Source organism: Myxocyprinus asiaticus, chromosome 19 (assembly GCF_019703515.2).
Source record: "Myxocyprinus asiaticus isolate MX2 ecotype Aquarium Trade chromosome 19, UBuf_Myxa_2, whole genome shotgun sequence".
NCBI lineage: Eukaryota > Metazoa > Chordata > Actinopteri > Cypriniformes > Catostomidae > Myxocyprinus > Myxocyprinus asiaticus.
Window position 1 is genome coordinate 3,521,258 of NC_059362.1, and position 26,493 is coordinate 3,547,750.

Consider the following 26,493-nt stretch of genomic DNA (forward strand, 5'->3'; position numbering starts at 1 on the left):
TAGCTTGGTGTTATTTAAAATTTCGCAATTTAGTCCCACTGTCCACATATGTGGACATAAATTTTTAGGAAAACTGTTTGCTAAATTGCTTTATGTCAAATCAAAAAGGGGAATGGAAAATGCACACAGCAGTCATGCGGAGGTTTCAGGAGGTTAAGGTGGATAAATCAATGCAAAGAATCAACTATGGTTATGGTTCACGTAACCCAGATATGTTCAGATTCTGCGCAAATAGGCGATATTTCTATCTTTATATCTCGCTTACAAGAAAAGTATTTACATTAAATATGTGCAGATTTGGATTACAAAGCCAAAACAGGATGGCTACTGAAATTAAGCAAGTAGTATTCGGCTGGTCATGTGATTCTAACATGGCAGCCCCCATGTGCGAACCCTCTCCATGTACAATAAAACAGTGTTTATAAGGTTACTGATATGACTGTAGTCTTCATTTTAATGTGAGTGGTCATGACTTTCTACATATATTACAAAATAATAATTTTTTAATGAGAAAAAATTACTGAGTGCACCTTTAAGTAATGATGACAGTGGAATTTTTTTTGTTTTGTTTTTTTGTTACCTAAGGTTATACTTTTTTGTAATGTCCTGTTAATTAAAACCATATAATTGAAAAAGGTGTATTTTTTTCAAATAACGGTATCTTGTGGTGAGACCAATATCGTAATGTTGTGTATTTTGTCTGGTTTACTGAAAATAAATGGGACAGTAAGGAGCCATGTTTGATTTTTCGGTTTTTATTTAGTTAAAGATATAAATGATGTATGTTTACACTGGTTGTTATGGTAACATCTGGGATGTATTGTTGTTGCGGCAAGCACCTGCAGTTTAATAAAAGCTGTTCACTATAAAATCTACTAAAAAGAATGAACCTTTTAGAAACTGGCGTTTATTGTATACAGTGTTTAAATCCACTGGAGATTGTAAACAGATACTGTGTCCTGTCAACAGCTGGTGGCCATCTCAGTCAGAATGGACATCAGACTGGAACTAGGGAACTTGGGGTCAAGTATGAGGTTGTGGAGGAGGGCCTGACCTTTCTCACGGGCCTGGGGTGAACACATAGCACCACGCCAGAGATTCACTAGAGAGCCACCTGTTTTAAAATAGCAAAATAATGCTCAATTAAAGGAATTTTCCGAGTTTAATACAATTTAAAGGGGTCATGTCATGAGGAATCAAATTGTCCTTGTTTTTTTGACATATAAGAGGTCTTTCTACTATAAAAACATATGGTTTATTTCAGAACTCAAAACTTAATCCCCAATCCAATAAAAACATTTATTGAAACCAAGCTGCAAAAACGCCTCATTCTCTACTTCTGTGACTTCCCTAAGTCATTTGGGCTACATTAATTCATGACCGCCTCAACAGCTCAAAATCATCAACGCCAACTTTTACAACAACATACCCTTGGCCCTGCCCACTGGTGCTTCAGTTCATAAACTGAGAGAGAAGGACAAACAAGGCCTATTGTGCCCTAACTATTCCTGAACAACAAAGGGGTCCCATCTGGACTATTTTGAATTATATTTGTATTTAAACATGCACAGACAGACATCTTTGACTGCTTGAAACATATCTCGGTCCACTTTTAAAAGACACGTGTCAAGTTACAACTCTGAAGAGGACAAGCAATTCTCTGTCATTCACCTGCTGCCTCTTGCTGTTTTGAGCACAATCTTTTATAGAACCTGGAATATTCCTTTAAGTTATCTGGACTGAGATTGATTTTACAAGTTTATTATGTATGTGATATTTTGCATTGTATAATATTTGCAAATAAAGTCATTTGCTAATCATTCTCCTACTGTATATCTTTAAAAAAATGATTCTTAATCAATATTTTTGTCTTGTTTCCAGTTAAAATATCTATTGATCCTTAAAACAAGATAAATTAACTTGAGAAGCAAAACTGCATATGATAACACTTGTTGGCAAATTGTTTTTTCTTACAAAACAAAAAATGTGTTTCTTACACATGCCTTGATCAGTTTTGGTATTTAATTCAGTGCATAAAACCTTTCCTCTTTATTTCTGTCCAGTATTAATCCATTTAGATATTGCACCAAACATAACCTCTCTCCATTCCCCCATTTCCCCTCATATTCTCACCAAGAAGTCGGTTCACAGTGGTCATCCAACTGAAAATGTAGAGTGTGTGGTTCTCCTCAGCACTCAGATCGGCAATGTTTGGCGGGCTGTCAGACTCCTGTAGCACCCGACTCGGCAAAGGATCCATGAACTTCTCTGACTTCTCAATGTTGCTGTGGAAATGAGCAGCTGCTACATACGCTGCTGAGTTGAGCCAGCTCTCTCCAAACTGAACCTCAGGAGAGGAGTACAGCTTCTGCCTACAGCACAAAAGATGTCAGGGAAAACAGCTCTCCACAACTCCAAAACTTCAAACAGTGATTATATCAAAGGTTACATCATGACGCGGCGGATGGCCGCCTCGGTATGGAGCTTTCAAGTTCTTTTGCAGTTTTTGTTTGTTTGTCCTGTGTTTAGTAATTTATTTCGATCAGTTTTACCAGAGACGTGCTGCTTGAATATTTGGCAGCACACACCAGACAGTCTTTTACCAATTTTTGATTATTCTGACGTTTTGCAGGACATTTTAGTCAGAGGAGCAGCGGTGCAGCACAATCGCATTAAAAGACACAAGCATGGGAATCAAGCCGGCGCACTGGTCAAGCTCCAACAACGTGGCTTTCAAACCACGCTGCCAAGCATCCATCTAGCGAATCTCCGCTCTCTTCTTAACAAAACGGATGAATTAATTCTTCTCATCTGCAAAAATAAGGACTTTGCAAATTCTGCTGCATTGTGCTTCATGACAACCTGGCTGAGTGAAGCCATTCCGGACAGTGCATTACATCTACTGGGTTTCCAGCTGTTCAGAGCGGATCACACCGTGGATTTAACGGGGAAAACGAGGCGGTGGAACGTGTTTTTACAACAACTAATGTTGATGTACAGATGTAACAAAGCTGAAGAAGATGTGCTGTCCTAATTTAGAAGCACTCTTCATAAACTGTAAGCCTTTCTACTCGTCACAGGAGTTTTCCTAATTAATTCTGCTGAGTATTTATATTCCTCCACACGCGTGTGTGAGCACAGCATTGCATCAGATCACAGACACGGAGCAACAATACCCGGACTCACTTATTATTATTCTTGGGGATTTTAACAAGGCAAATCTCAGTCGTGAACTGCCCAAATACAGACAGCACATTACATGCCCCACCAGATACAGAAATATACTGGATCATTGCTACACAACAAATAAGGATGCATATCGCTCTGTTCCTCGAGCAGATTTGGGACTCTCTGATCACTGTCCGGTTCATCTTCTTCCGATCTACAGGCAGAAACTAAAATCAGTTAAACCTGTAGTAAGGACTGTAAAGAGATGGACCAATGAAGCAGAGCTGGAACTACAAGCCTGCTTTGACTGCACTGATTGGAGTGTTTTTGAGGGTACAGCCACAGACCTGGACGAGCTCACAGATACTGTGACATCATATATATCAGTTTCTGTAAGGATATGTGCATTCCTACTAGGCCTTATTTAACATAAAACAACGACAAACCATGGTTTACAGCAAACCTCAGGTAGCTTTTGTCAGGCCAAAGAGGATGCTTACAGAAGTGGGGATAAAATCTTGTATAATCAAGCCAAAAACAGACTGACTTAGGCTATGTTCAGACTGCAGGCAAATCTGATTTTTTCTCAAATCAGATCTTTTCAGGCAGACTGTCCGCACTATTAATTGCAAGTTATCAAATCAGATTTGCGCGTTCAGACATAACCAACCTATCTGAATGGGTTGCTTTGGTAATGACATAGGCATACCCCCGTGACGATGCTTTCAAAACAGATGTGGTAAAAATGGAGGTGCATCATCTCGCTCTCCAAATAAGCGCCCTGTCCAGTCGCGGTGCAGAACTCCTCCGTCGCATAAGAAAAACTCAGCGACGGAGGAGACTGGTAAATATTGTGATGTTCCGTGCTGCAGTCACCGATTTTTGATGTCATCATTGTGTGTCACGTTAAGAGTGACGCAAAAGACCATTTGAAATCCGATTTGAGCAGCCAGAGCATCCGGACTGAGACACATCTGAAAAAATCAGATTTCAATCGCATTTGAAACCACCTCCCGATGTGGTTTGAATCAGATTCGGAAAAATCAGATTTCATGTGGTTTTTTTTTGCTGTCCAGACTATCAAAAACTCATCTGGATACAATCTGGATTTGCAATAAATCTGATTTTTAGTGGCAGTCTGAACAAGGCCAGGAGATCAGAGTGGCTAAAAAAGCTATTCTGAAAAGCTGAAAAAACATTTTTCAGCTAACGACCCTGCATCAGTGTGGAGAGGCCTGAAAGACTTTACCAACTACAAGACACCATCCCCCAACACTGTATGGAATCAATAATTGCTGAAGACCTAAATGTGTTTTACTGTAGATTTGAAAAGTCCATTCTCACACACCACACCCACTCTGACCTTCACAGCACATGAACATTTACACCTCCTGCAACCCCCCTGCTCACCTCTCCTGCTACTCTACCTGCACTTAAGATCTGTGAAGAGGATGTGTGCCGGGTCTTCTGGAAACAGAAGACAAGAAAAGCACAGTGCCCAGATGGTGTTTTACCCACTTGTCTAAAATTCTGTGCTGACCAGCTGGCTCCCATCTTCACACAGATCTTCAACAGATCACTGGAGCAGTGTGAAGTTCCCTGCTGCTTCAGACACTCCACAATCATTCCCGTCCCAAAGAAACCCAAGATCAAAGGACTTAATGACTACAGACCTGTTGCTCTGACATCTGTGGTCATGAAGTCATTTGAGAGACTGGTGTTGGCCCACCTGAAGGACATCACTGAACCCTTTCTGGATCTCCTGCAGTTTGCCTATTGAGCAAACAGGTCTGTGGATGATGCAGTCAATATGGGACTGCATTACATACTTCAACATCTTGACAGACCAGGGACTTATGCAAGGATACTATTTGTTGACTTCAGTCCGGCTTTTAACACCATCAACACCGCTCTCCTATGGACTAAATTAACCCAGCACTCTGTTCCTGCCTCTATCTGTCAGTGGATCACCAGCTTTCTGACAGACAGGCAGCAGCTAATGAGAATGGGGAAATTCACCTCCAGCACAAATACAATCAGCAATGGTGCCCCTTTAATGTGTGCTCTCCCCACTACTCTTCTCCCTGTACACAAATGACTGCACCGCCAAGGACCCCTCGGTTAAGCTCCTGAAGTTTGCAGATGACACTACTACATCCAGGATGACGATGAGTCTGCATACAGAAGGGACGTTGAACAGCTGGCTGATGCAGTCAAAACAACTTAGAGGTGAACACACTTAAAACAGTGGAAATTACAGTGGACTTTAGGAGGAACACCCTAACATTGACCCCGTTCACCATTCTGAACAGCACTGTGGCAGCAGAGTCATTCAGGTTCCTGGGCACTACCACCTCACAGGACCTGAAGTGGGAGACCCACAAAGACACGATTTTGAAAAAGGCCTAGCAGAGGTTGCACTTCCTTCACCAGCTGAGGAAGTTCAACCTGCCACAGGCACTGCTGATACAGTTCTACTCAGAAGTCACTTGAGTCTGTCCTTTGCACTTCTATAACTGTCTGGTTTGGTTCAGCTACCAAGTCAGACATCAGAAGACTTCAAAGGATAGTTTGGACTGCTGAGAGGATTATTGGTGCTCCCCTACCCACCCTGCTAGAAGCGTACACATCCAGAGGGAAGAAAAGGGCTGGTAAAATCAGTCTTGAACCCATTCACCCAGCACACTACCTTTTCGAACTGTCGCCCTCTGGCCAGCGCTACAGAGCACTGAGCACCAGAACAGCCAGGCACAGGAACAGTTTTTTTTCTCTCAGGCCATCCACCTCATGAACAGTTAAAACTGCTCCCAAATCCCAAATAAGAAATACCTCTTCTTCAATACATTACATCACCTGCATATAACTGTATATCTGTATCTAAAATATTCAAACAACATTATTGCTCTATTGTATATTTCTCTTTTTTTCATCTGTTATATCTTAATGTCACTATATGTAAATATGTTTAAATGTTTATGTTTGTATGCATGTATAAACGGTTGCATTTGCACTGCAAATTCCTTGTGTGTGTAAGCATACTTGGCAATAACGCTCATTCTGATTCTGATCAACATCTACTATGACAGTAGACAGTATAGAGCTGTATAATCTAACACTGGGGCAGGCTAAATATTTACAATGCATTCTAGCCAGAGATTTTATTGTGTTATGACCATGTGCATTTCTTACAGCTACTGTTTTTATTTTGTGTGGATTTGGTAACCTCCAAAACTTTCAGTTGAGGATTAAAATGTTTAAGTATTTGACATACTGTACTGTTTTTATGAGGTTAGGTAAAGGTTAAAAAAAGAAAGAAAACAAAACCAGTTGCAGGGGACAAATATTGCCCCTTGAAACTGGGTTGCACAAGATATTATCGGTAGTGTTATGCAAATGTTTGAATATGCTAACAGTCTTGATAACTCTTAACATTCATTTCAAACACATTGTGTGCAATAGGTAAAAACTGCTGTGAGGTTTAAAAACTGTATCATGACATTTTATCAATTGTGCAATATTGTGTAAGCCTAACAAGTCACTTTTGTATCCCTGATATCTATCACGTACCACCTGTACTAGGCATATACTGCATATTATGTACTTTTCACTGCAGGCAAATGAGGCAGTTTGAGAATCCTCCTCTGCTGCCCACATCAGTCCCAGAATCTTGTCCTTCTTGTCAAAATCTGTGTCCTCGGATTCACTCATTTGCTGCAGAGACTACGAAGAGAGACACAGAAAAAGAGGAATGTATAGTTAACCATTAAAGGAATAGTTCACCCAAAAATAAAAATTATTTGATCATTTACTCACCCTCATGCCATACCAGATGTGTATGACTTTTTTTCTTCTGCTAAACAAAAACAGAGATATTTAGAAGAATATTTCAGCTCTGTTGGTCCTTACAATGCAAGTGAATGGTGGCAAAAACTTTGAAGCTCCACAAAAGCATCATAAAAGTAGCTAATCCTATGACTCCAGTGGTTAATCCATGTCTTCTGAAACGACCCAATCAGTTTTGGGTGAAAACAGACCAAAATATAACTTATTTTTTCACTGTAAATCTTGACAGCAGTCTCCTTGGCGACCTTGGTTTCAAGCTCAATAGAGCGCAACAGTCTGGTTCTGGAAGTTTTATCCCATAGACTAATTGATTTTCAACGATAACTTATAAACCTTTAAAGACTGACCTACCGTAAGCTACAAGGTTGTTCATCGATGGTATATGCTTCCGTTGAAGCCATCTGTCTGCATTATTTCAACTGCATTGTTTAAAAATCGTGTTTGATAGTGGAATTCATGGTGAACAACTACATTTCCCACGGTACAGCTGAGAAAGATCCATCAATCAGAGAACCATGGCTAACGAAACTAGCGAAACTTGCCTCGGAGCAACCACACGCTCCCATGATGCACTGTGAATGATGTAATCGTGTCAGTCTCCCTTCACCCTTAAACTACTTATACATTTGTACATATCGGAATATTTTGCAATAAACGTAAAATATATTGTTTCTATACTTATAATCATCAAACTAAAATCAATAGTTTTATATATTCACATTGTTTTTTTATTCAATGACTTCATTCACAATGCTTCATGGGATTGTAGTTTTACTAAAAATGTCTTGCCACAAAACTAAGTTTGTCATGTTGTGATTCACCTTGTAGCTGGTTGGTTTGGTTCATGGCTTACTACTCCGTTATGAAGGATTTTGTAAAAAGTCAATGGAAGAAATGAAAATACTTCCGGAACACAGATAGCTGAAAAAGTGGGCAGTCACTGTTGCACTCTATTACATTTCTTATAGCGCCATCTAGCATTCGATGTATGTGTCAAGCACTAGGAAGTGTAGTTGAGCTTGAAATCATGATCATGGCTAGAGACTGCAATGGCAAGATATACAGGGAATAAGGAGTTGTATTTTGGTCTGTTCTCACCTAAAACCTATTAGGTCACTTCAGAAGACATGGATTAAACCACTGGAGTCATGTGGGTTACTTTTATGCTGCCTTTATGTGCTTTTTGGAGCTTCAACGTTTTGGTCACACATTCACTTGCACTGTATGGACATACAGAGCTGAGATAATCTTCTAAAAATCTTAATTTGTGTTCAACAGAAGAAAGTTATACACATCTGGGATGGCATAAGGGTGAGTAAATGATTAGAAAATTTTCATTTTTGGGTGAACTCTTGACCCCATTTAAGTATCCTTGTCAAAAAAAAAAAAAAAAAACCTAAGTAGCCTTAACAATGAAATTCAATTGATATAAACAGAACTTTTGCCACACTCAAAATGTAATGTAATTGCATTATAAAAAAAAAATAAAAATAAAAAAAAGATAACATTTTACCTTGAAGAATGTTTGCCATTTAGTCATGGCATCAGGATATTTGGTGGAGCACTCTGTGAAACTGGAGCAGTAATCTTGAGCCAGCTCAGCCGGAACATGAATGTGCACCTGAATCTCACCCTTTCCAACTATACCAGTCTGAACTGCTGCCAGGAATGGAAGCACGGACATGTAGTAGTTTATACCTAGAGAGAACAACAGCACTTATATTGTGAGAACGAAAAATTACAGGAAGGCATGTAAAAATGGTGGCTTTCAACTTTTGGTCCCTCTAGTGGTGTAAATGTAAAACAGCACTTACATGCATACCAGCTTTGGGGAGAGATGCAAACAGGTTCAGAACTTTCCAGTCCACAAGTGCTGGTACTGCCCAAGGTTGGGTCAGTCAACCTGCCTGTGACGCAAAGGTGGCATTTGGATGCAATTGGATTTAGAATGGTTTTACAGTGTCCGTGATACACATATTACAAGTTACTATTATTAAGTACTAGTCATAACAATAATAATATATTAGTACTAGCAGCTCTTATTACATGTTGATAATAATTATTACTCAGTAATTACTTATGTTAATACTTAGTAACTTAAACAATAATCATAAGCAGCTCACTTTTCTAGCCATATCACAGTGGTAAACTGATTGATACCTGATCTGAGTTTCCAGCCCAGCTGTAGAGGAAGACTCCACATAGGGTTCTCTGTCGATCCAGGGCCCATGGATCTCATGTAAGGGTTAGTGGAGTTGATCAGCACCTTGTACAGGGCCATCCTCTGCAGGTAGTCCCATGGGTTTACCTGGATCACACCGTCAGCTGTGGGCAGCTCAGAAAGCTGACTTGGGGCTTTTTCCCAAAGAATAGGAAGGCCATTCTCAGTTACTACTGCTGCCTGGCAGAGCACAGCTGACAAGATTACAGCAACCACTATTTTAATGAAATGCATATTGGAAGATGTGGGTGGACTGCTGAAGCTGTGTGGGCAGGAGAGGAGCTTTTATCTATGGGGAATCAAAGGACTTTGATCATATTGATTCCAAATGGATGCAGAGCCATAAAAGGTTGAGGATGGGGATGAAGTCAAAAAGAGTCACAAGGCTCTATTTTCATGATGGCGCTAGGTGCACAATGTCTTATCTAATTTCTGTGAAAGCGCTAATTCTAAGCTCCATTTTCGTGCTAGCGCAAAGTACAACTGGGCATGGGTGGCGGTATGCGCACAAACTCTGGGTGCATTGTATGTTAATGAAGTGTCACAAAGCGCAATAAGCTAGTTTCCTGAGAAACTGGTCAGTGTGCTAAGAAGATATGTTATAAAAGCAGGTATGTTTTCAGCGCAAAGTCTAAACTCAGTTCCTTCATTTGCAGTTTGGTGATTCCACAGGCAGGTGGCCATAAAGTTCATGATCAAACTTTGAAAATATAGTGAAACATCAAATTATATATCAAAATATATATACGTTTGGATTTTACGGGAGGTGGTTCTATAGGTTTTTTGACCACTTCGTTATTTTGATTATATTTCGATTGAAGTGTAATTTGAATAAGAAATATTTTTGTTTCATTGTTTTGGTTTTTAATCAATTATTTAACATATTAAAGCAAAATCGTCTGGTAGAAGTGAAGTGTGTGCAAAAAATCCACAGCCTAACCTGGAAGGTCGATACAATCACTGTTAATACTAGCCGTGATTTGCCTGTCAGTAGATGAAAATGATTAATTATACTTACAATCTCTATAATTTAACGGAGCCTACATCCAAATTCTGACAAGAATCACATTTTCCATCCGTATAAAAGGAGCATGTCGCTGTCATAGAAATATGCCTGACATTCAACAAGGATGCAGTTAATGCACAAAAGAGCATAAATCCATATTTCTATTCTTCTAATTCATTGCAACAATGACTTTTTATGAATGTGCTGTCTTTGTTTATATCGCTGGTGCTTGAGTAAATGGAACCTCAGAATTAAATTGCACTTGACCCAGCCCATTAGCACTTTGCTAACACCTAGACATTGTGCATGCTTGCACGAAAATACCAAAACTTCATGCTCATTGACTTTGCATGCATGCACGTATGACTTATTGCATAGCACTGCACTCTTAAAATAGGGACTAATATCTGAAATATATACATTTTTAATGAACATATGTAGCATAATAAACCTTCAAAGGAGATCTCAAGTAATATACTGTAATACACTCACTTAGCACTTTATTTTTATTTTAAATTTCATGAGATTCATGAGGCTGTCAAACACATATTGAGCTACACAGAACACATAATCTACACATAAGATACACACCAGCTACACCTACAGTAAGTTACACATACACTACGCATATGTATTTTCTCAGGCACTTATTGAGTCTATTATTTCAGTAGTACACCCAAATGACAATAGTCATATTCATACTGTTCATGTGTTGTACTTGCTACAGTTTACTTCCATGTTGTTTTGTACATCAGCTAGCAATGTCAAATGTAAATCAAATCAATCACTGAAACATCAGCGCCACCTTGAGTAAGAAATAACATGTATATTATGTATGTGTATATGCATATCAAATACTGATAATTCACCAGTGTTGATAGTTCATTGTTGCACAGAAAGTCAATGTGATATAGTATTTATTTGTATGAATATAGTATTAATTTCTCTTTTAATAAAAAAAGAAATAGATATGTTATGATATTAAATTTAAAAAGTAATTAACCATAAAAGATAAATATAATTTATGGAAGTTCGGGAGAAAAAAACCCGGCACCTTTACACACTTCGGGTCTCTGAAGACCCTATACACTTTTGGTATTTAAACCATTATAAAATTATTATTTATTTATTTTTTGCAATTTTGACTTTTTTTTTTTTTTTTAAGAGATAGATTGAGGAATACTAAAGAATACTAAACTTGCTTTGATATTTTGTTATTTAATGAAAATGACATTCAAACGTTCTAAATTTTGACTTAAGTGTCCAATACATTTTAAGCCACAGTATGTTGTTAAATGTGTTGTTTACTTGAGTACAGTGTGCAGCTTGTGTAACCATTCAAATAAAATGGCAATAGGGTCATCTGGTTTGGTGAAAAACATGTTTGGGCAGACAGAACAGAGAGCACCTGTCATTGTTGAATGAGAGAGGTCAAGTGTGAGTAACTGTGTGACATAATAGTTCCATGTCCCATGTGTCACTGAGGGCAACCAAACATGTATGTAGCAATTCAGGCAGTTAAACAGGAACGCTGCTTTCTCGCAATATGCCACTTTCTCACATCCATGTAAACGTAGTCATTATGTAGTGTATTTGATGGACACACTTCTTGGCAGGTAAAAGCAGTGCACTTTTTAAGTTTGCATGTGAGTAGTATGAATAGATACCAGACATACTTAATCAGGGGGCGTGGGTATTGACCCGTGAACTGAATATGTGATGTAATAACAACAACCGCAAAAATAATCTACTCTGGTTTTGTTAAACAAGCACCACTGAAGCAGAGGGAACAAGTTTCTTGGTATATATATATATATATATATATATATATATATATATATATATATATATATACACACACACACACAGCTCTGGAAAAAATTTAAAGACAACTGCAAAATGATCAGTTTCTCTGGATTTACTATCAATAGGTATGTGTTTGTTTTATTCTATAAAGTGCTGACAACATTTCTCCCAAATTCCAAATTAAAATATTGTCATTTAGAGCATTTATTTGCAGAAAATGACAACTGGTCAAAATAACAAACAAAAAAATGCAGTGTTTTCAGACCTCGAATAATGCAAAGAAAACAAGTTCATATTAATTTTTAAACAACACAATACAAATGTTTTAACTTAGGAAGAGTTCAGAAATCAATATTTGGTGGAATAACCCTGATTTTCAATCACAGCTTTCATGCGTCTTGGCATGCTCTCCACCAGTCTTTCACATTGCTGTTGGGTGATTTTATGCCACTCCTGGCTAAAATATTCAAGCAGCTCGGCTTTGTTTGATGGCTTGTGACCATCCATCTTCATCTTGATCACGTTCCAGAGGTTTTCAATGGGGTTCACGTCTGGAGATTGGGCTGGCCATGACAGGGTCTGGATCCAGTGGTCCTCCATCCACACCTTGATTGACCTGGCTATGTGGCATGGAGCATTGTCCTGCTGGAAAAACCAATCCTCAGAGTTGGGGAACATTGTCAGAGCAGAAGGAAGCAAGTTTTCTTCCAGGGTAATCTTGTACATGGCTTGATTCATGCGTCCTTCACAAAGATGAATCTTCCCGATTCCATCCTTGCTGAAGCACCTCCAGATCATCACCGATCCTCCACCTGGTCGTTTAATGGTTAGACGGAGACCTGGAGAGGCCTTCAAGCCACAGTGTCTCGCACACACTGTGAAATTTGGATATTTGGACGCAGCGATTGAGTTGTTCATGATTGAACCAATTTTTTTGCTTTATAAAAATCTTTCAACAAATCTACCCAGAGACTTTAGAATCAGAATGAGCTTTATTGCTTACACACACAAGGAATTTGTCATGATGTCAGAAGGTTCCAGTGCAAGAGAATGCATCGTATATACATACATACAAACACAAACATTTAAACATATATACATATAGTGACATAATATATATATATATATATATATATATATATATGTTGGGCCTCATGTATTCAGATAGAAGACAAAGGCAGGCCTAACACAGTCGTAAAACCTAACTCAGGCCCCCACATACCAAGTCATAAATTTTACTGATAAAAACCGCGCCAAAATCAAACAAAGGGAGTCCAAAACAGACTACAAATCCCATGAAGCCTTGCTCACTAAAGGATCGAACTCTCAACTCCTATTGGATGAGGCACACGACAGAACGCACCTCAACCATGACATCATCAGGAGTAGAAATACCTCTGAAATGCTTCCGGGATTTGCTTCCAGCAACTTTGCTCGCCGTGTGTAGACGCAGCTCATCGCTGCTCTCAGGTGCAGCCTCGTGGCACAAGGAAGTAACGTCCGACTTGAAACTGTGGCCATACAATCTCCATCTCGCTGGACGAGTTGAGATTACTCTGTGTTCCACCGAACACTCTAACGGATCTGAAGGAGACCGCCGAGCAATCCGCATCTTCATCCGTTTGCCTGCAGAAGTGAAGAGAAAAGATTTCTCTTCCCTCTTCAATCAAGTCAACGTCGCTGATTTCTCCGCCAACAGAGCGAGGAAACGGCCTCCCATCATCACCCGAGCCTCGAAGAACCGAGTCTGAGTTAAAGGACGGATGAACACACATTCTGCATCCTCCTGCGATTCAAGTAAGAGGTTTACATCTGGGCAGAGATAGAATATTATAGTGTGTTATTCTTGTGTATCAAGGTTATTGCTTGTACAGTTTACGGACTGCCATGTCCGCTCATTATTAATACTCAGGGTATTAATTATCACAAATTTGATTTGCTGTATTGTGGTCCAACCACATTGGACTGTTGTGCATTTCCGCCATAGCGGGTGAGACCGGCAAACTGAGTTTATCCATTAAAGAATCAAAGACCGGGACGTTTACGAGCCATCCACCGTGTCTCTGAGTGATAAACTAACAGCTGCAACAGTGGTTTGGGGCCGTCACTTAATTCTCTCTCTCTCGTATTAACCACACACACACGCATGCGACCCCTCACAAACATTCTGGCACACATTTTTGGCTAGTAGATAGCTTCGTGATAAAGCTCAGCTTTGTCCCTAAGCTACCATTGACTGGTTTCTCTCCGCCATTCACATTCGCGGCCAGAAGTCTCGCGTGACATACTCTCAACGAGAGTCACGTCCGCCATTTTGTGCGCGTCCCTCCTTACACACACACACACACCTTATGTGTTATAGGATTATTTTTATTTCCATATCTAATCATATCACTGTTTAGTTTGTAGTTGTAAGTCGGAAGTTTATTGACTGCATTGTATTAATTATTAATTGATATTACTGCATAAATAAACTTTGTTATATTACAAAGAGAAGTGTTTTGGTTTGTTTTGCATACGCCTGTGTCATGCTGACGGGATGTCAGTGCTCGGATTCAAGCCTTCATTCATTGTTTTTTTCCCGAAAATCGATATTCGTTGGATGTTGAGTTTCCTAAGAAAACAATCTAATATTGAGACTGTTATACTATCTGGTTATTACTCCCTGATTCCAGGGTGGTGCCCCGTCAATGTTAATCCTTATTAATATTCTGTTGATTTATGACAATTGATAATTATCTTTGATGATTGTTGAATTTGAATGATCAATAAGCTAGTGTTAATTTTAATTAATGTATCATAGATGTTAATGATTGGTGATTATCTTTTGATAATTGTTGATTTAAAGGATTAAAAAAGCTAACATTGATTCTAATCAATGTTCTATTGATTTTAATCATTAATAATAAATTAATAAAATTCTGATAGTAACACTGATCTAAACAACCAGTAAAGCCCTATATATATATATATAACAGATAAAAAAAAGGGAAATATACAATAACGCAATAATGTTGTTAGAATATTTTATATTCAGATATACAGTTATGTGCAGGTGATGTAATGTATTGAAGAAGAGGTTGGATATGTTAAAGAACATAAATTAAATATGGATATAAGTAGGAATGGATGAATTAAACATTGCACATGACTGTACTGACAAAAGGAAAGTAATTGGGGCAGTTTTAACTGTTCATGAGGTGGATAGCCTGAGGGAAAAAATTGTTCCTGTGCCTGCCTTTAATGGAGTGGAGCAGTATAAAAACAAAGCAGATCTATTGTTTTCCTTCTGTTTGTGAAAGTATTTTGTAAAAAAAGACAGCAATAATGGTCTCATAAATATAATGAGTTTCAGTACCATCCTTATGTCATTGTAATGTTAGAACATCAGCCACTTTTAAACATTCATGTCGATCTTAACGATTTGAACAAACAAATCTATTAGTTTTCTGTTAATATAATACATTTCTTAAAGTTATAATTAAGTTTAGAGATTATTACAGAAACATATTATTTTATAGGCTAATAATGATAATCATTATTTGTTATTATTCTATAGTTTTGAATTTCCTTACTTGCATGTGGCATTGCTATGCAGTCCGGTTAAATCCTCAAGCCTTTATTTTGGCGGAAAACTGAAGTAGTTTCTGTTTCTAGTTGAGTTAACATGTCAGTGCAATGAAATCCTCGCATCTCCCCATCAGTCAACAAAAACCAGGTGTTATTGGGTTCTTTTAGATTTGTATAGTACCTTATAGCGGTACTAAAGTTTATCTGGAGCACTCATTGCACGACATCACACCAAATCAATATCGTAGCACATGTCACACAGGGCAAAAGATACAATTCGATAGAATGCCAATGCCAAAGTAAATGAACCACATTCCCCCTCCCTTCAGTTGGTCAGTAGATTCTGGTTCACGAATGGGGTGTACCAGTTCATTTTGTTTACAAATGAGATGTTTCACGAGTGCCGCTTCTTCAGAGCCCCTCTGAGTAAATGCTCCATTCCTGTCAGACGCCATATCACTATGCGCGCATTTCTGTAGCCAATAAAGCGTCAATCATGATTATCATTTGAATTTACCTGTAGCCATGGTTGTAATTCATCATCCAATGAGAAAAAATTCAAATGTCAACTCAGCAATATTCTTTATAACAATATTCATTAACAGGTTTTACAATTCCATGGAAAATAAACCTTACTGTTATAAAATGACAGTCTAGAGAATCATGTGCTTTCAACTTTGTGGTAGCAGTCTGGGGTGGGCTCTTTTGACAATGTCCCTGTGCACAAAGCTAAGTCCATATAAAAATGGTTTACCAAGTCTGGTGTGGAACAACTTGACCTGGCCTGCTCAAGGCTTAGCCACTCAGAACACCTCTCAATGCCCTTGTGTCTTACTCAACATTTAATGTAAAAAGCAAGGGCATTAATCCCTCCTTTTTCTGGTACAACAGCTTTCACTCTTCTATATAAAGATATAAAGAAATGCCTCCCTCTGCACCTTCATAGTGATATTTTAGGTATGTGGGAATGTCAATAAAGTTAAATAAAAAGGTTATCTAAAATGAGCAGAAAAAAAAAGTTTCCTAATTTTATTACATTAAAAAGGTTGAAAGAGCATTTCATAATTTTTTTCTGTAGTACAAACCAGAGAACTGGTGAGAAGTAAGAATTGCATTCATGTTCACAATATCTAAGCGATGGCAAGATTAAATACATTCATTCAAAATTATTCAGCTGAGGGAAAATAATTACGTTTTAATGGGAAAACGTAAAAGCCTGCTTAAAGGAAGGTTCCATGCTCAATACAAGTTAGGCTCAATCGACAACATTTGTTGCATAGTGTTGATTTTCACAAAAAATCATTTCTACTCATCCCCCATTTTCTTAAATAAAAAAAGAAGCAAAAACAGGATTAGAGTAAGGCACTTACAATGGAAGTAAAACCAGTTTTTGGAGGGTTTTAAAGGCTGAAATATTTTGCTCATATTTTCGTGAAAGCACTTAAAGAAGGTACATTACCTCCCTATTTGGTATCACTGTGCGGACATCATGCTACTGGGATTACTGCCGTTATATCATCATTACAAAAAATATAAATAAATATTGGATATAACACGGTCAAGGTTTGTAGCAGCCAATAATGTAATAACTGCCAATAATGTAATACATTTTCCATTCTTAATGTAATAAAAGTCAATAATGTAATAACTTACCAATAATGTAATAACATTTCTGAACCAATAACGTAATAACTTTTTGCTCATAATGTAATAAGTTCTTACATTATTGGCTGGGTTAATAAAAAAAGTATTACATTATTGGCAGTTATTACATTAACGGTAGTTATTAAATTATTGGCTACTACAAGGTTAGTAAGCGATTTTATCACACTAGAGTCAGGTTAACATGTATTATGTTTAAGTCGTCTGGTTATACTTTTAAAAACAATGTGTATTTTAAAGCAAATGTTAATTCCCTCATCATGTCAAGCACTCAAACCCAAGTGTAATCGATTTCTCCCATGAACGCACCAAGGAGACTGCTAATGTCAAGATTTATCAGAATGAAATCAAATGATTTTAAGCTCTTAAATCTTTTATGCTTTCGCTATGTGCCTTTTGGAGTTTGAAAGTGTTGGACCCCATTGTTTGAGACAGCATAAGGGTGAGTAAAGGATGAGAAAATTATGTTTTTTAGTTGAACTATTTATTTTGTGAAATAGTCCTGATCACTTCCATTGTAAGTGCCTTTAATGAACACACATTTAAATAAAAAAATTAAAAAAAGGATGAGTTTAAACTATTTTGTTGTTGTAATAAACATTAAGCCACAAATGCTTTCGATAGAACTTAAATTTGATTGAACCTAGAACATTCCTTTAATCACCCCTGTTTGTTCATGGAACACTGTTTTTCAGTGTCAGTCTCTGTCATAAAGCCCCAACGTCTGAGCAGCGCCACCCGCTGTGCTGGAGGAGTGAAGAAATACTCTCTTTGCTGAGGAGAGTAACTCTCCTCTGTGGGTACAATGTCTCTGTAGGTCCAATCCTGCCAGCAGAAGTTAAATTTCTCCAGCAGCTCTATCCTATCCTCCTGTGCGCTCACACAGTCTGGGGGATCTTTTTGCTGAAGTTCTGCTCCCACTTGCACATCCTTAACTACCAGCAGGGCTCGTATAGCAAACCAGCCACCCAGTTTGTGGTGTATACACACTCCAAACATCTTCTGTATGGAATAAGGAGAAAATAAACAGTGTTGCAGTCTTGAATGAAACCGACAAACAATACAACATGCTACAATTAAACAAAGATCAAACAATATACTGTTTGGAATTTGAGTAAAATTTTTTTCATTAAAGCTGAAGTGTGACATTTCAGTGCTACCAAACGAAACTGCAAAACCCTGCCATTAATCGAACAAACAGATAGACCCGGCCCAAACTCAATAGCTTAATTTTAATAGTTTTCTCTGCATATTAAGCAGTTATAGGATACATTATTTTATCTAGTGGTTGACCGATACGTCGCAGAGACCGATAAATCAGCCAATATTATGACTTTAATTATCAGCCGATAAATGTTCCTGTTTGGCCGATTTGTTTCTTGAGGGCGCTTGCATGTGAAGCGACTGAGACATGTAAACAACCAGTCACGGTTCATTTTGTTGTTATGTGCCATTGTGTTACTACAATAATAGACCGGTGTGCAACACAGTCTCATTTAAACGATCCGCATATCAGAGCCGCGGCAGACACATTTGAGCTCATAATGTTAAAGTGCTCGCTTGGTTCATTCTCCCTCTCTCTCCTCAACAGTTCCCTATAACATTTAACTGTCTTGTCTAATGATAAAAAGGCAAATATCAATAAAACTCATATCATATACCATCTGCTCTCGTTTTAACAGATGTAATAACCCAACCTCACACAACTTCAGCAGATCCAGCATCCTGTGGAATGCTCATAAATCAACTATATTAAAAAACTTTATTTTCTAATGATAAAAGGCAAATATCAATAAAACGTGTATTATATACCATTTGCAAATATGCAGATATCTCGTTTAAAACAGATGTCATTCACGAACCTCACAAAATTCCAGCGCATTCTTCCCGTCGAGCGCTCATATAATATATTACTCTGAAGCGCGTATTCAATCAGCCAGAATCAAAAACTTCAGGATCAGGATCAAAAGTTCCTCTGATTCATAAATCATGACGGTCTGACCTGTGACAATCCAAGCAGGCGATCCAGGCCATTTAAACTGTCAGGAGACTGTTGCTCGCACTGGATCCGCACTAGCACGTGAGTGCAACTTCAAGGCTGCTTCCGAAACCAGGAAAATGCTGCCTCCGGAGGCTGTATACGGAGGTAGGATGAAAATATGGTGCTTTTCAAACTGTTCGGAGATCAGTTTCCTTAAGAGTTCCATTCATTCAAAAACAGATGTCAGTTAAGCCATTAACCGATTAGGCAGCAAGGTAGCAAGACAGCTGCCTACGTTTTCGGATGCAGCCCAAGGTAAAAGCACTTCACGTGTGCTATAAGGAAATGTCTAATTCACTATGCACTGTATGAACAATTGGTTTGATTCTGTATTTTTGGAGTAAATGCGCTTTTTAATGTGCATACGCCATCCATGGTTGCTGGACTACTGTGTGTACTGTTATTTCCTTCTTCCTAATTTATATTAACAATTTCTTCATGTGCAAATAAATTACTAACATTTGATGACTGAACAGAAATCTGAAGAAACTGCTATCATTTAAAATACAATACAATTATTTTAGTTTTGTGTGAAATTGAGTAAATATAGTGCTAAATAAGAGTTTTTTTTTATTTTTTTTTTAGCAATTTTATGTTTGTTATTTACTATATTAAATTGTGTGATATATCGGCATTGTATCAGCCTATCGGCCACCCTGCACTCTGGATGTCGGCATCGGCCATTAAAACCCATATCGGTCGACCACTAATTTTAACATTAAAAAAGTTACTTCAGGTTTATGTTCTAATTTATTATTTATTTTTTGGAGTGTACAATATGAGAACAAGTTGAATTGAAACATTAAAATTAATTTCAGAATTTTGTACAATTTTGTATATATTCTCATTTGCTTTAATGACAGCATAAACACTCCACAAGTTTGGCAAAACCTGAAGATCTGTGTTATCCCAGTAAAATATGAGAATGTTCAAAGAGAATCTTGTGTGCTTCAATTGAAGCAAAGTTACTGTAGAGGCAATATCTAACCTCTTACATTCGGAGCGGCCTGGTACCGGCCGCTGATCACGAAAAAAATATATTATGATATTACTCAAACAGTTGCTCGATCTGCACAAAATAGGTGTCGTTTTAAAGCTTAGACTCTTACCTTTACAATGAATATAGCTGATCTAACAATTCTAAAATACTACTTTTAAATTTGCTGACAAAGTAGAACTGTTTCATTTTCATAATTCACAAATTTACAATCACAACAATCATATTTAGAACCAGTAAAAAGATGAAAAGATCACAGAGCCATGCGTCATTTACAGTATTTTGAAAGGTCTTGATTAGTAGAATATAATGAGCAAATTTGTTTCACTCAGAGATCAAACTATCAAATCAAATCACTTTTACTGTCACACAACCATATACACAAGTGCAATAGTGTGTGAAATTCTTGGGTGCAGTCATTCTACAGTGATTATTAGCGTGTGAAATGCACGTACGATAAACAGAGAAAACAGAATTATCATCACATTTTGGTTTATAACTTCATTTAAAATAAACATGATGTAGAAAATGGCATATCACAACTTACAGCAGATGTCTCCGAATAAAACAAGCCCACACTCGACGTAATACGATATGTAGTTCCTGAAATATTACTCAAAGAGTGTCATAACAAGCTATGGTGGCTATCACTAATGGTGTCTCTATGGCGACGGTTTCTCTGGTATCAATTCACTGAAACACATTGTCCTCATTGGCTGTCTAGAGAGTGTTAAGGTGTTTTCGACTTCATGCAGAGCTGCGCAGACCAGTCGGTGCTGGACTTGAAGCAGTGCATTTCGGTTAAAAAATTTTGTCCGACTTGAGATGGTGCCATCGCCGTGTCACCGTGACGTATGCCATGAAAGTGCTGCGAGAGCAATTCGAGAGCAGCCGCCTAGCTCAGCCGGCGCAGTTTCTCCAGAGCAGCTGCACGAGCTCTAAATGGACACAGCTTATTTGCGATTGGCCAGACTCGGACAACGGTGACGTGTTTCATGGGATGCGTTCGCAATGGCATGCTTCACAACAACTCTTACTACTTCTGCCATGTCAGTCTATGGCAGAAATAATAGTATGGTAGTATGCTATTACCAAGGTGTTTATTCTGACACCTCCAGTTCTGTGAAAACTCTCACAAAGCCGTGTTTTTCAAATCCGTGATTTATAACAGTACATTATGTTCATATCATGTTATTAGGGCTGTCAATCGATTAAAAATTGTAATCGAATTAATTACATGGTATGCTGATTAATCGTAATTAGTCGCATACATAAATATTTGCAGAGAAAGCCCCTCAAATAACAATAATTCAGTATATAATGATTAAATAATTATAAAAAGTTATATTTAAAATAGATTTTTTTTAAAATAAAGACAAAAAGACAATACAAAACGTTGCTACAGAATGCAATATATTGAACATAAGCCTATCAGTGGCCTACAATTCACAGCAATCCATTTTGCAACTGAATTCACCCAATGAGTCAATCAGTCCAAGATTTATTATAAGGGGTTTTTTAAGAATGCGTCAATGTACACTTGCATCAGACGGATGCTTTTGGAGCATCTCGATTGCATCATAAACATACCGTTTTTAGGATGCTGTGTCAAGTTAAACTATGTTTGAAACTTAGAAAAACACGTATTGAGATCCCTGCATTCAGATTTACGCTCCATCAAGCTGTGTTTGAATGCAAGAACATGTTCTCATCTTGTGATGTCTGCCCTTGGTAAGTGTGTTTTGTTCTCTGTTGCGTTGCCTATACAGCGAGTTTCTCTTACTGCCCCCTGGAGAAAACAGGTGGTACTCCATGCTTATGGACCGGGGACATGGTTAATTGCATTAATTTTTTTAACACATTTTTTATATAATCACACCCACAAAAAAAAACAAAACATGTTAAACAAACAGTCCTACATGCTATATTATGTTTGTCATAGTAATATCTTATAATATGTTTATTCATATAAAAAAATAAAAAAATTATTACAAATACTGACTCCTTTATTGGTATTGAAAGAATACAGGCTTTTGTCTTGTACACACAGCAGGCACTGTATTAAGCAGCACATAAACCTTTCAAATGAACAATATTTCTGATTATTTTGTGTAAAATTCAAGCATCTGTCTAACTGAATTCTACTTCGTCTGCAAACACTGCACGAGACATTGCATCTTCCGAGACTGATGTAGTTCAGTGCATGACAGGGAGAGCAAAGTGTCTGGCTTTAGGGCTCTGTTTTCAACTCCTCCGTCGAACACAACTTTAGATTCCATATCTGAACAATTCACGACAATTCAGACCAGGAGCGCACATACATAGACTGCGCACAAGAGGGTGATGGAATAAGGTGCCAAAGTGATCTGAATTTTATCAATAGGCAATTAGTTTACATAATGTTTATTTGTTAATTCGTTTTAATTTTTTTAATTTGTTTTTTTGTTTTGCATTCAAAGTTTTCACTTGTTTTAGTGTTCAATAAAACCTGCTAAAAATGTATACTTTACTCTTTGCTATTAGTTATAAGCTCTTATTTTTGGGTATGCCATTTAAGTATGAAATCCTTAAAAATGTCTTCAGGGTGAAAGGGGTTAACTTTACATTTACTAATGAGATCTGAATCAAGAAATTTTGCTCCGATCTTTCTCCTCTTATAACACCGCTAGTTCAGATGTTAGACATGTAAACATGGAAGTGTTTCACTGTACTGGCCACTGACCTTGTCTCCCCATGGTGGATTGTGAATATCTGACATCTGGTAGTAGTATGCTGCTCCTGATACGTGGGCTGCTGTCTGGGCAAGAAACTTGGGTCTTCTACTGGGAAGCATCTCATAATCATAACTGACATCCACAGATTGATTGGGAAAACACTGAATAGAAAAGATTGAGGAGTTTAAGACAATATGGTTGGATAATGGAATGAAGCTCTAGAATCAAGACAGAAACCTTGCTATTGGTAAAGTCACATTGTGATATTGTGCAGCTCACTATATACCTGAGAGACACAAGATGAGACTGTGTGACTGACACACTGATCCACAGGGTCTCTGACATTCTCACAGCTTTGGCTCTTTAAGAAAGGCAGGAATGCCCTCTCAAACATTGAAGGTGTGCTCAGGACCACTACTGCCAGAGTGTCTGCTGGATATGAGAGGTGATGAGCCTGAGATGTCACTGCATTATACCATCCAACCTGTAATAACCATGGAAATGACTATTAATAGACAGGCCTACCAAACACTTCCATTTAGGTTACATCTAGTGCTTATAGTTATACTTGTATTGGCTAAACACGTTTATCGCTCTCATTTCTGTATAAAGGTGATTGTGAGTGACCGTTTATGAACAGAACCAGCTATATATTTCACATGCATTTCTTATAGGCTACATGCGTTACAAGGACACCCATCCGAATAAGCCTTAAATCAGAAGTCCAGACTTTTTAATGATTTTTCATTATGTTCATTGAGCCAAACACATTACCTTGAAAGGATAGATTTCAAACCCGTACGATTTTAAACTCTCGCGGAGACTCTCTATACATTCCTTCACCTCTTTACTGGAGGTCGCCATATTTGAAAAGGGAACGCGTGGATATTGAGAGCTTCTACTCTCACGAAGTCCTTCGGATTTTCTTGCTCTCCTTTTTATCTACCGACAAAGTCAGGGTGAATTTTGAATGAAAATTACTGTCAATAGATGTGCATGACCTATTACGAGTCGATGCATTATCGATGTCTTTTAATCTTGACTTCCGTTGTGCTGCCACAAGGAATGACGGGAAATGTAGTTCTTCTTCTTCTTCTTCTTTAATGGCCATTCACTCCTTTGGAGTATTACCGCCACCTTCTGTACATTATACGTCCTGCATGGGTGAAGCGTCTGCAATTGTTGGGATGCGACACTTCACCCTACCCCGGGACAAATCAGAGCCCAGGCTTCTCTTTATACTACTAACTAATCTAACTAACAACTAAACTACTAAACTAATTTTATAAATATTACAAATTATTAATTTAATTATTAATTATTAATCATTGTTTATATATGTCCACATTTTATCGTAAGTGTACTAAACTAATTTTATATCAAATTAGTTTAGTAGACCAAGTCAAGACCAAGACCAGAGTGTATCGAGACCGAGTCAAGACCAAGACCAAGACCAGACCAGTGCGAGTCCCACACTGCATGACACATAAAATGTGAACATGCAAATCATAGGCACTCCTCAAATTGATCTGAAAGATCCACATTCCCATAAAAACACCCACAGAAAACAAATGAAGATTCCTCTTCATTCACCTCTTTTATTGCCATATATGTGTGTGTGTGTGTGTGTGTGTGTGTGTGTGTGTGTGTGTGTGTGTGTGTGTGTGTGTGTGTGTGTGTGTGTGTGTGTGTGTGTGTGTGTGTGCATACAGGTTTAACCTCAGTTGTGGGGACCAAATGTCCGCATCCAAAGACCTGAGTAAAACCTGAGATCACCTACACTGTGGGGATCAGCCAGCGGTCCCCACAAGGGAAATGGCATATTAAATTATGTTTTTTTGAAAATGTAAAAATGCAAAAAGGTTTCTGTGAGGGTTAGGTTTAGGGGTAGGATTAGGGGATATAATCTATAGTTTGTACAGTATAAAAATCATTATGTCTATGGAGAGTCCTCATAATGATAACTGCACCAACGTGTGTGTGTGTGTGTGTGTGTGTGTGTTTGTATCAGTGTACCATGAGAAATATCTTGATAAAATAATCAAAAGGCATTGCAGAAGTGAATTTTCCTTTGTTTTCTATGAGCAAACAAATACAAACAAACACTAAGGAGCTGAAATCAACTTAACCATCTTTATTCAACACTCCTTTTCCAAGTTTTACCATCCACCTAAAACAATAAAAAAAAAAAATTGCAAGCATTGCATCAGGTTTTCTGGATGACTCTTCCCCTAGAAACCATCAAGTACAGAATGTATCAAACAATTATTCAATACTTAAGTCTTCACTTTTCCCAGTCTTAAACAATACAGTAAGTTTATTTTTTTAGTTTTTTTATTTGAACCAACAACAAGCCTTGTATAAATGTGTGCAATTTGCTAACCACATAGCTAAATCTAGAAAATAGAACAATGAATGCCAAACATAAGCAAAGCAGACTATTTAAAATGTAAATTTTTCATATAAGTGGAGGCACATTACTCGGTCACCACTCTCTGCTGTCACAACTCTAGCTCGCTCACCTAAGTGAAGGAGCATTACCGTGGCATGTAGCATTGTCGGAGCTGACATGACCTTGATATAATGTACAGTAACTTTATATACATTAGCTACATAGCTTTATGTGGCCTGTCTCATCATTGTTTATCACCTTTGTATGAAATCTTCAGTTTTTTGGCAATTCCAAGCATTGTATAGCCTTCATTCCTCAAAACAATGATTGACTGACAAGTTTCAAGAGAAAGCGGTTTCTTTATTGCCATTTTTGACATGCCAGTCTATGGCATACTGTGGCAACTCAAAAACAAACACAAAGACAATGTTAAGCTTCATTTAACGAACCAAATAGCTTTCAACTGTGTTTGATATAATGGTGTTGGGCCTCATGTATTCAGATAGAAGACAAAGGCAGGCCTAACACAGTCGTAAAACCTAACTCAGGCCCCCACATACCAAGTCATAAATTATACTGATAAAAATCACGCCAAAATCCAACAATGGGAGTCCAAAACAGACTACAAATCCCATGAAGCCTTGCTCACTAAAGGATCATACTCTCAACTCCTATTGGATGAGGCACACGACAGAACGCACCTCCACCATGACATTATCAGGAGTAGAAATACCTCTGAAATGCTTCCGGGATTTGCTTCCAGCAACTTTGCTCGCCGTGTGTAGACGCAGCTCATCGCTGCTCTCAGGTGTAGCCTTGAGGCACAAGGAAGTAACGTCCGATTTAAAACTGTGGCCATACAATCTCCATCTCGCTGGACGAGTTGAGGCTACTCTGTGTTCCACTGAACACTCTAACGGATCCGAAGGAGACCGCCGAGCAATCCGCATCTTCATCCGTTTGCCTGCAGAAGTGAAGAGAAAAGATTTCTCTTCCCTCTTCAATTAAGTCAACGTTGCTGATTTCTCTGCCAGCCCGCCGAGAATCAGCAGCCGTACCGCCCGCCGACAGAG

General features: G+C 38.1%; 2 protein-coding genes across 2 annotated transcripts; both read right to left on the reverse strand.

The window, feature by feature from the left end:
- Positions 1-739: 739 nt before the first annotated feature.
- Positions 740-9,501, reverse strand: leg1.1 (liver-enriched gene 1, tandem duplicate 1). Its single transcript, XM_051644877.1, has 6 exons — positions 9,172-9,501; positions 8,826-8,918; positions 8,525-8,709; positions 6,770-6,888; positions 2,134-2,372; positions 740-1,114 (listed from the first exon to the last, which is right to left on the reverse strand). The coding sequence occupies exons 1-6, from the start codon at positions 9,464-9,466 to the stop codon at positions 963-965; spliced, it is 1,083 nt and encodes a 360-aa protein (XP_051500837.1). The 5' UTR covers positions 9,467-9,501; the 3' UTR covers positions 740-962.
- Positions 9,502-16,179: 6,678 nt separating this feature from the next.
- Positions 16,180-24,083, reverse strand: mmachc (metabolism of cobalamin associated C). The gene is made up of 4 exons (XM_051644901.1): positions 23,803-24,083; positions 23,315-23,512; positions 23,037-23,189; positions 16,180-18,278 (listed from the first exon to the last, which is right to left on the reverse strand). The coding sequence occupies exons 1-4, from the start codon at positions 23,890-23,892 to the stop codon at positions 17,937-17,939; spliced, it is 783 nt and encodes a 260-aa protein (XP_051500861.1). The 5' UTR covers positions 23,893-24,083; the 3' UTR covers positions 16,180-17,936.
- Between the last annotated feature and the right edge of the window lie 2,410 nt (positions 24,084-26,493).

Bases quoted from the DNA above. Each gene is read 5' to 3' on its own strand.
- mmachc (XM_051644901.1), bottom strand. From the start codon at position 23,892: ATGGCGACCTCCAGTAAAGAGGTGAAGGAATGTATAGAGAGTCTCCGC. The intron at 23,513-23,802 runs GTAATGTGTTTG...TGGTTATTACAG, and splicing joins TTGAAATCTATCCTTTCAAG to GTTGGATGGTATAATGCAGT. The intron at 18,279-23,036 runs GTCAGTGGCCAG...TATTCCATACAG, and splicing joins ATCCACCATGGGGAGACAAG to AAGATGTTTGGAGTGTGTAT.
- leg1.1 (XM_051644877.1), bottom strand. From the start codon at position 9,466: ATGCATTTCATTAAAATAGTGGTTGCTGTAATCTTGTCAGCTGTGCTC. The intron at 2,373-6,769 runs GTACATAATATG...TTTGTGCTGTAG, and splicing joins TCATTTGCCTGCAGTGAAAA to GCAGAAGCTGTACTCCTCTC. The intron at 1,115-2,133 runs GTGAGAATATGA...ATTTTAAAACAG, and splicing joins CACTGTGAACCGACTTCTTG to GTGGCTCTCTAGTGAATCTC.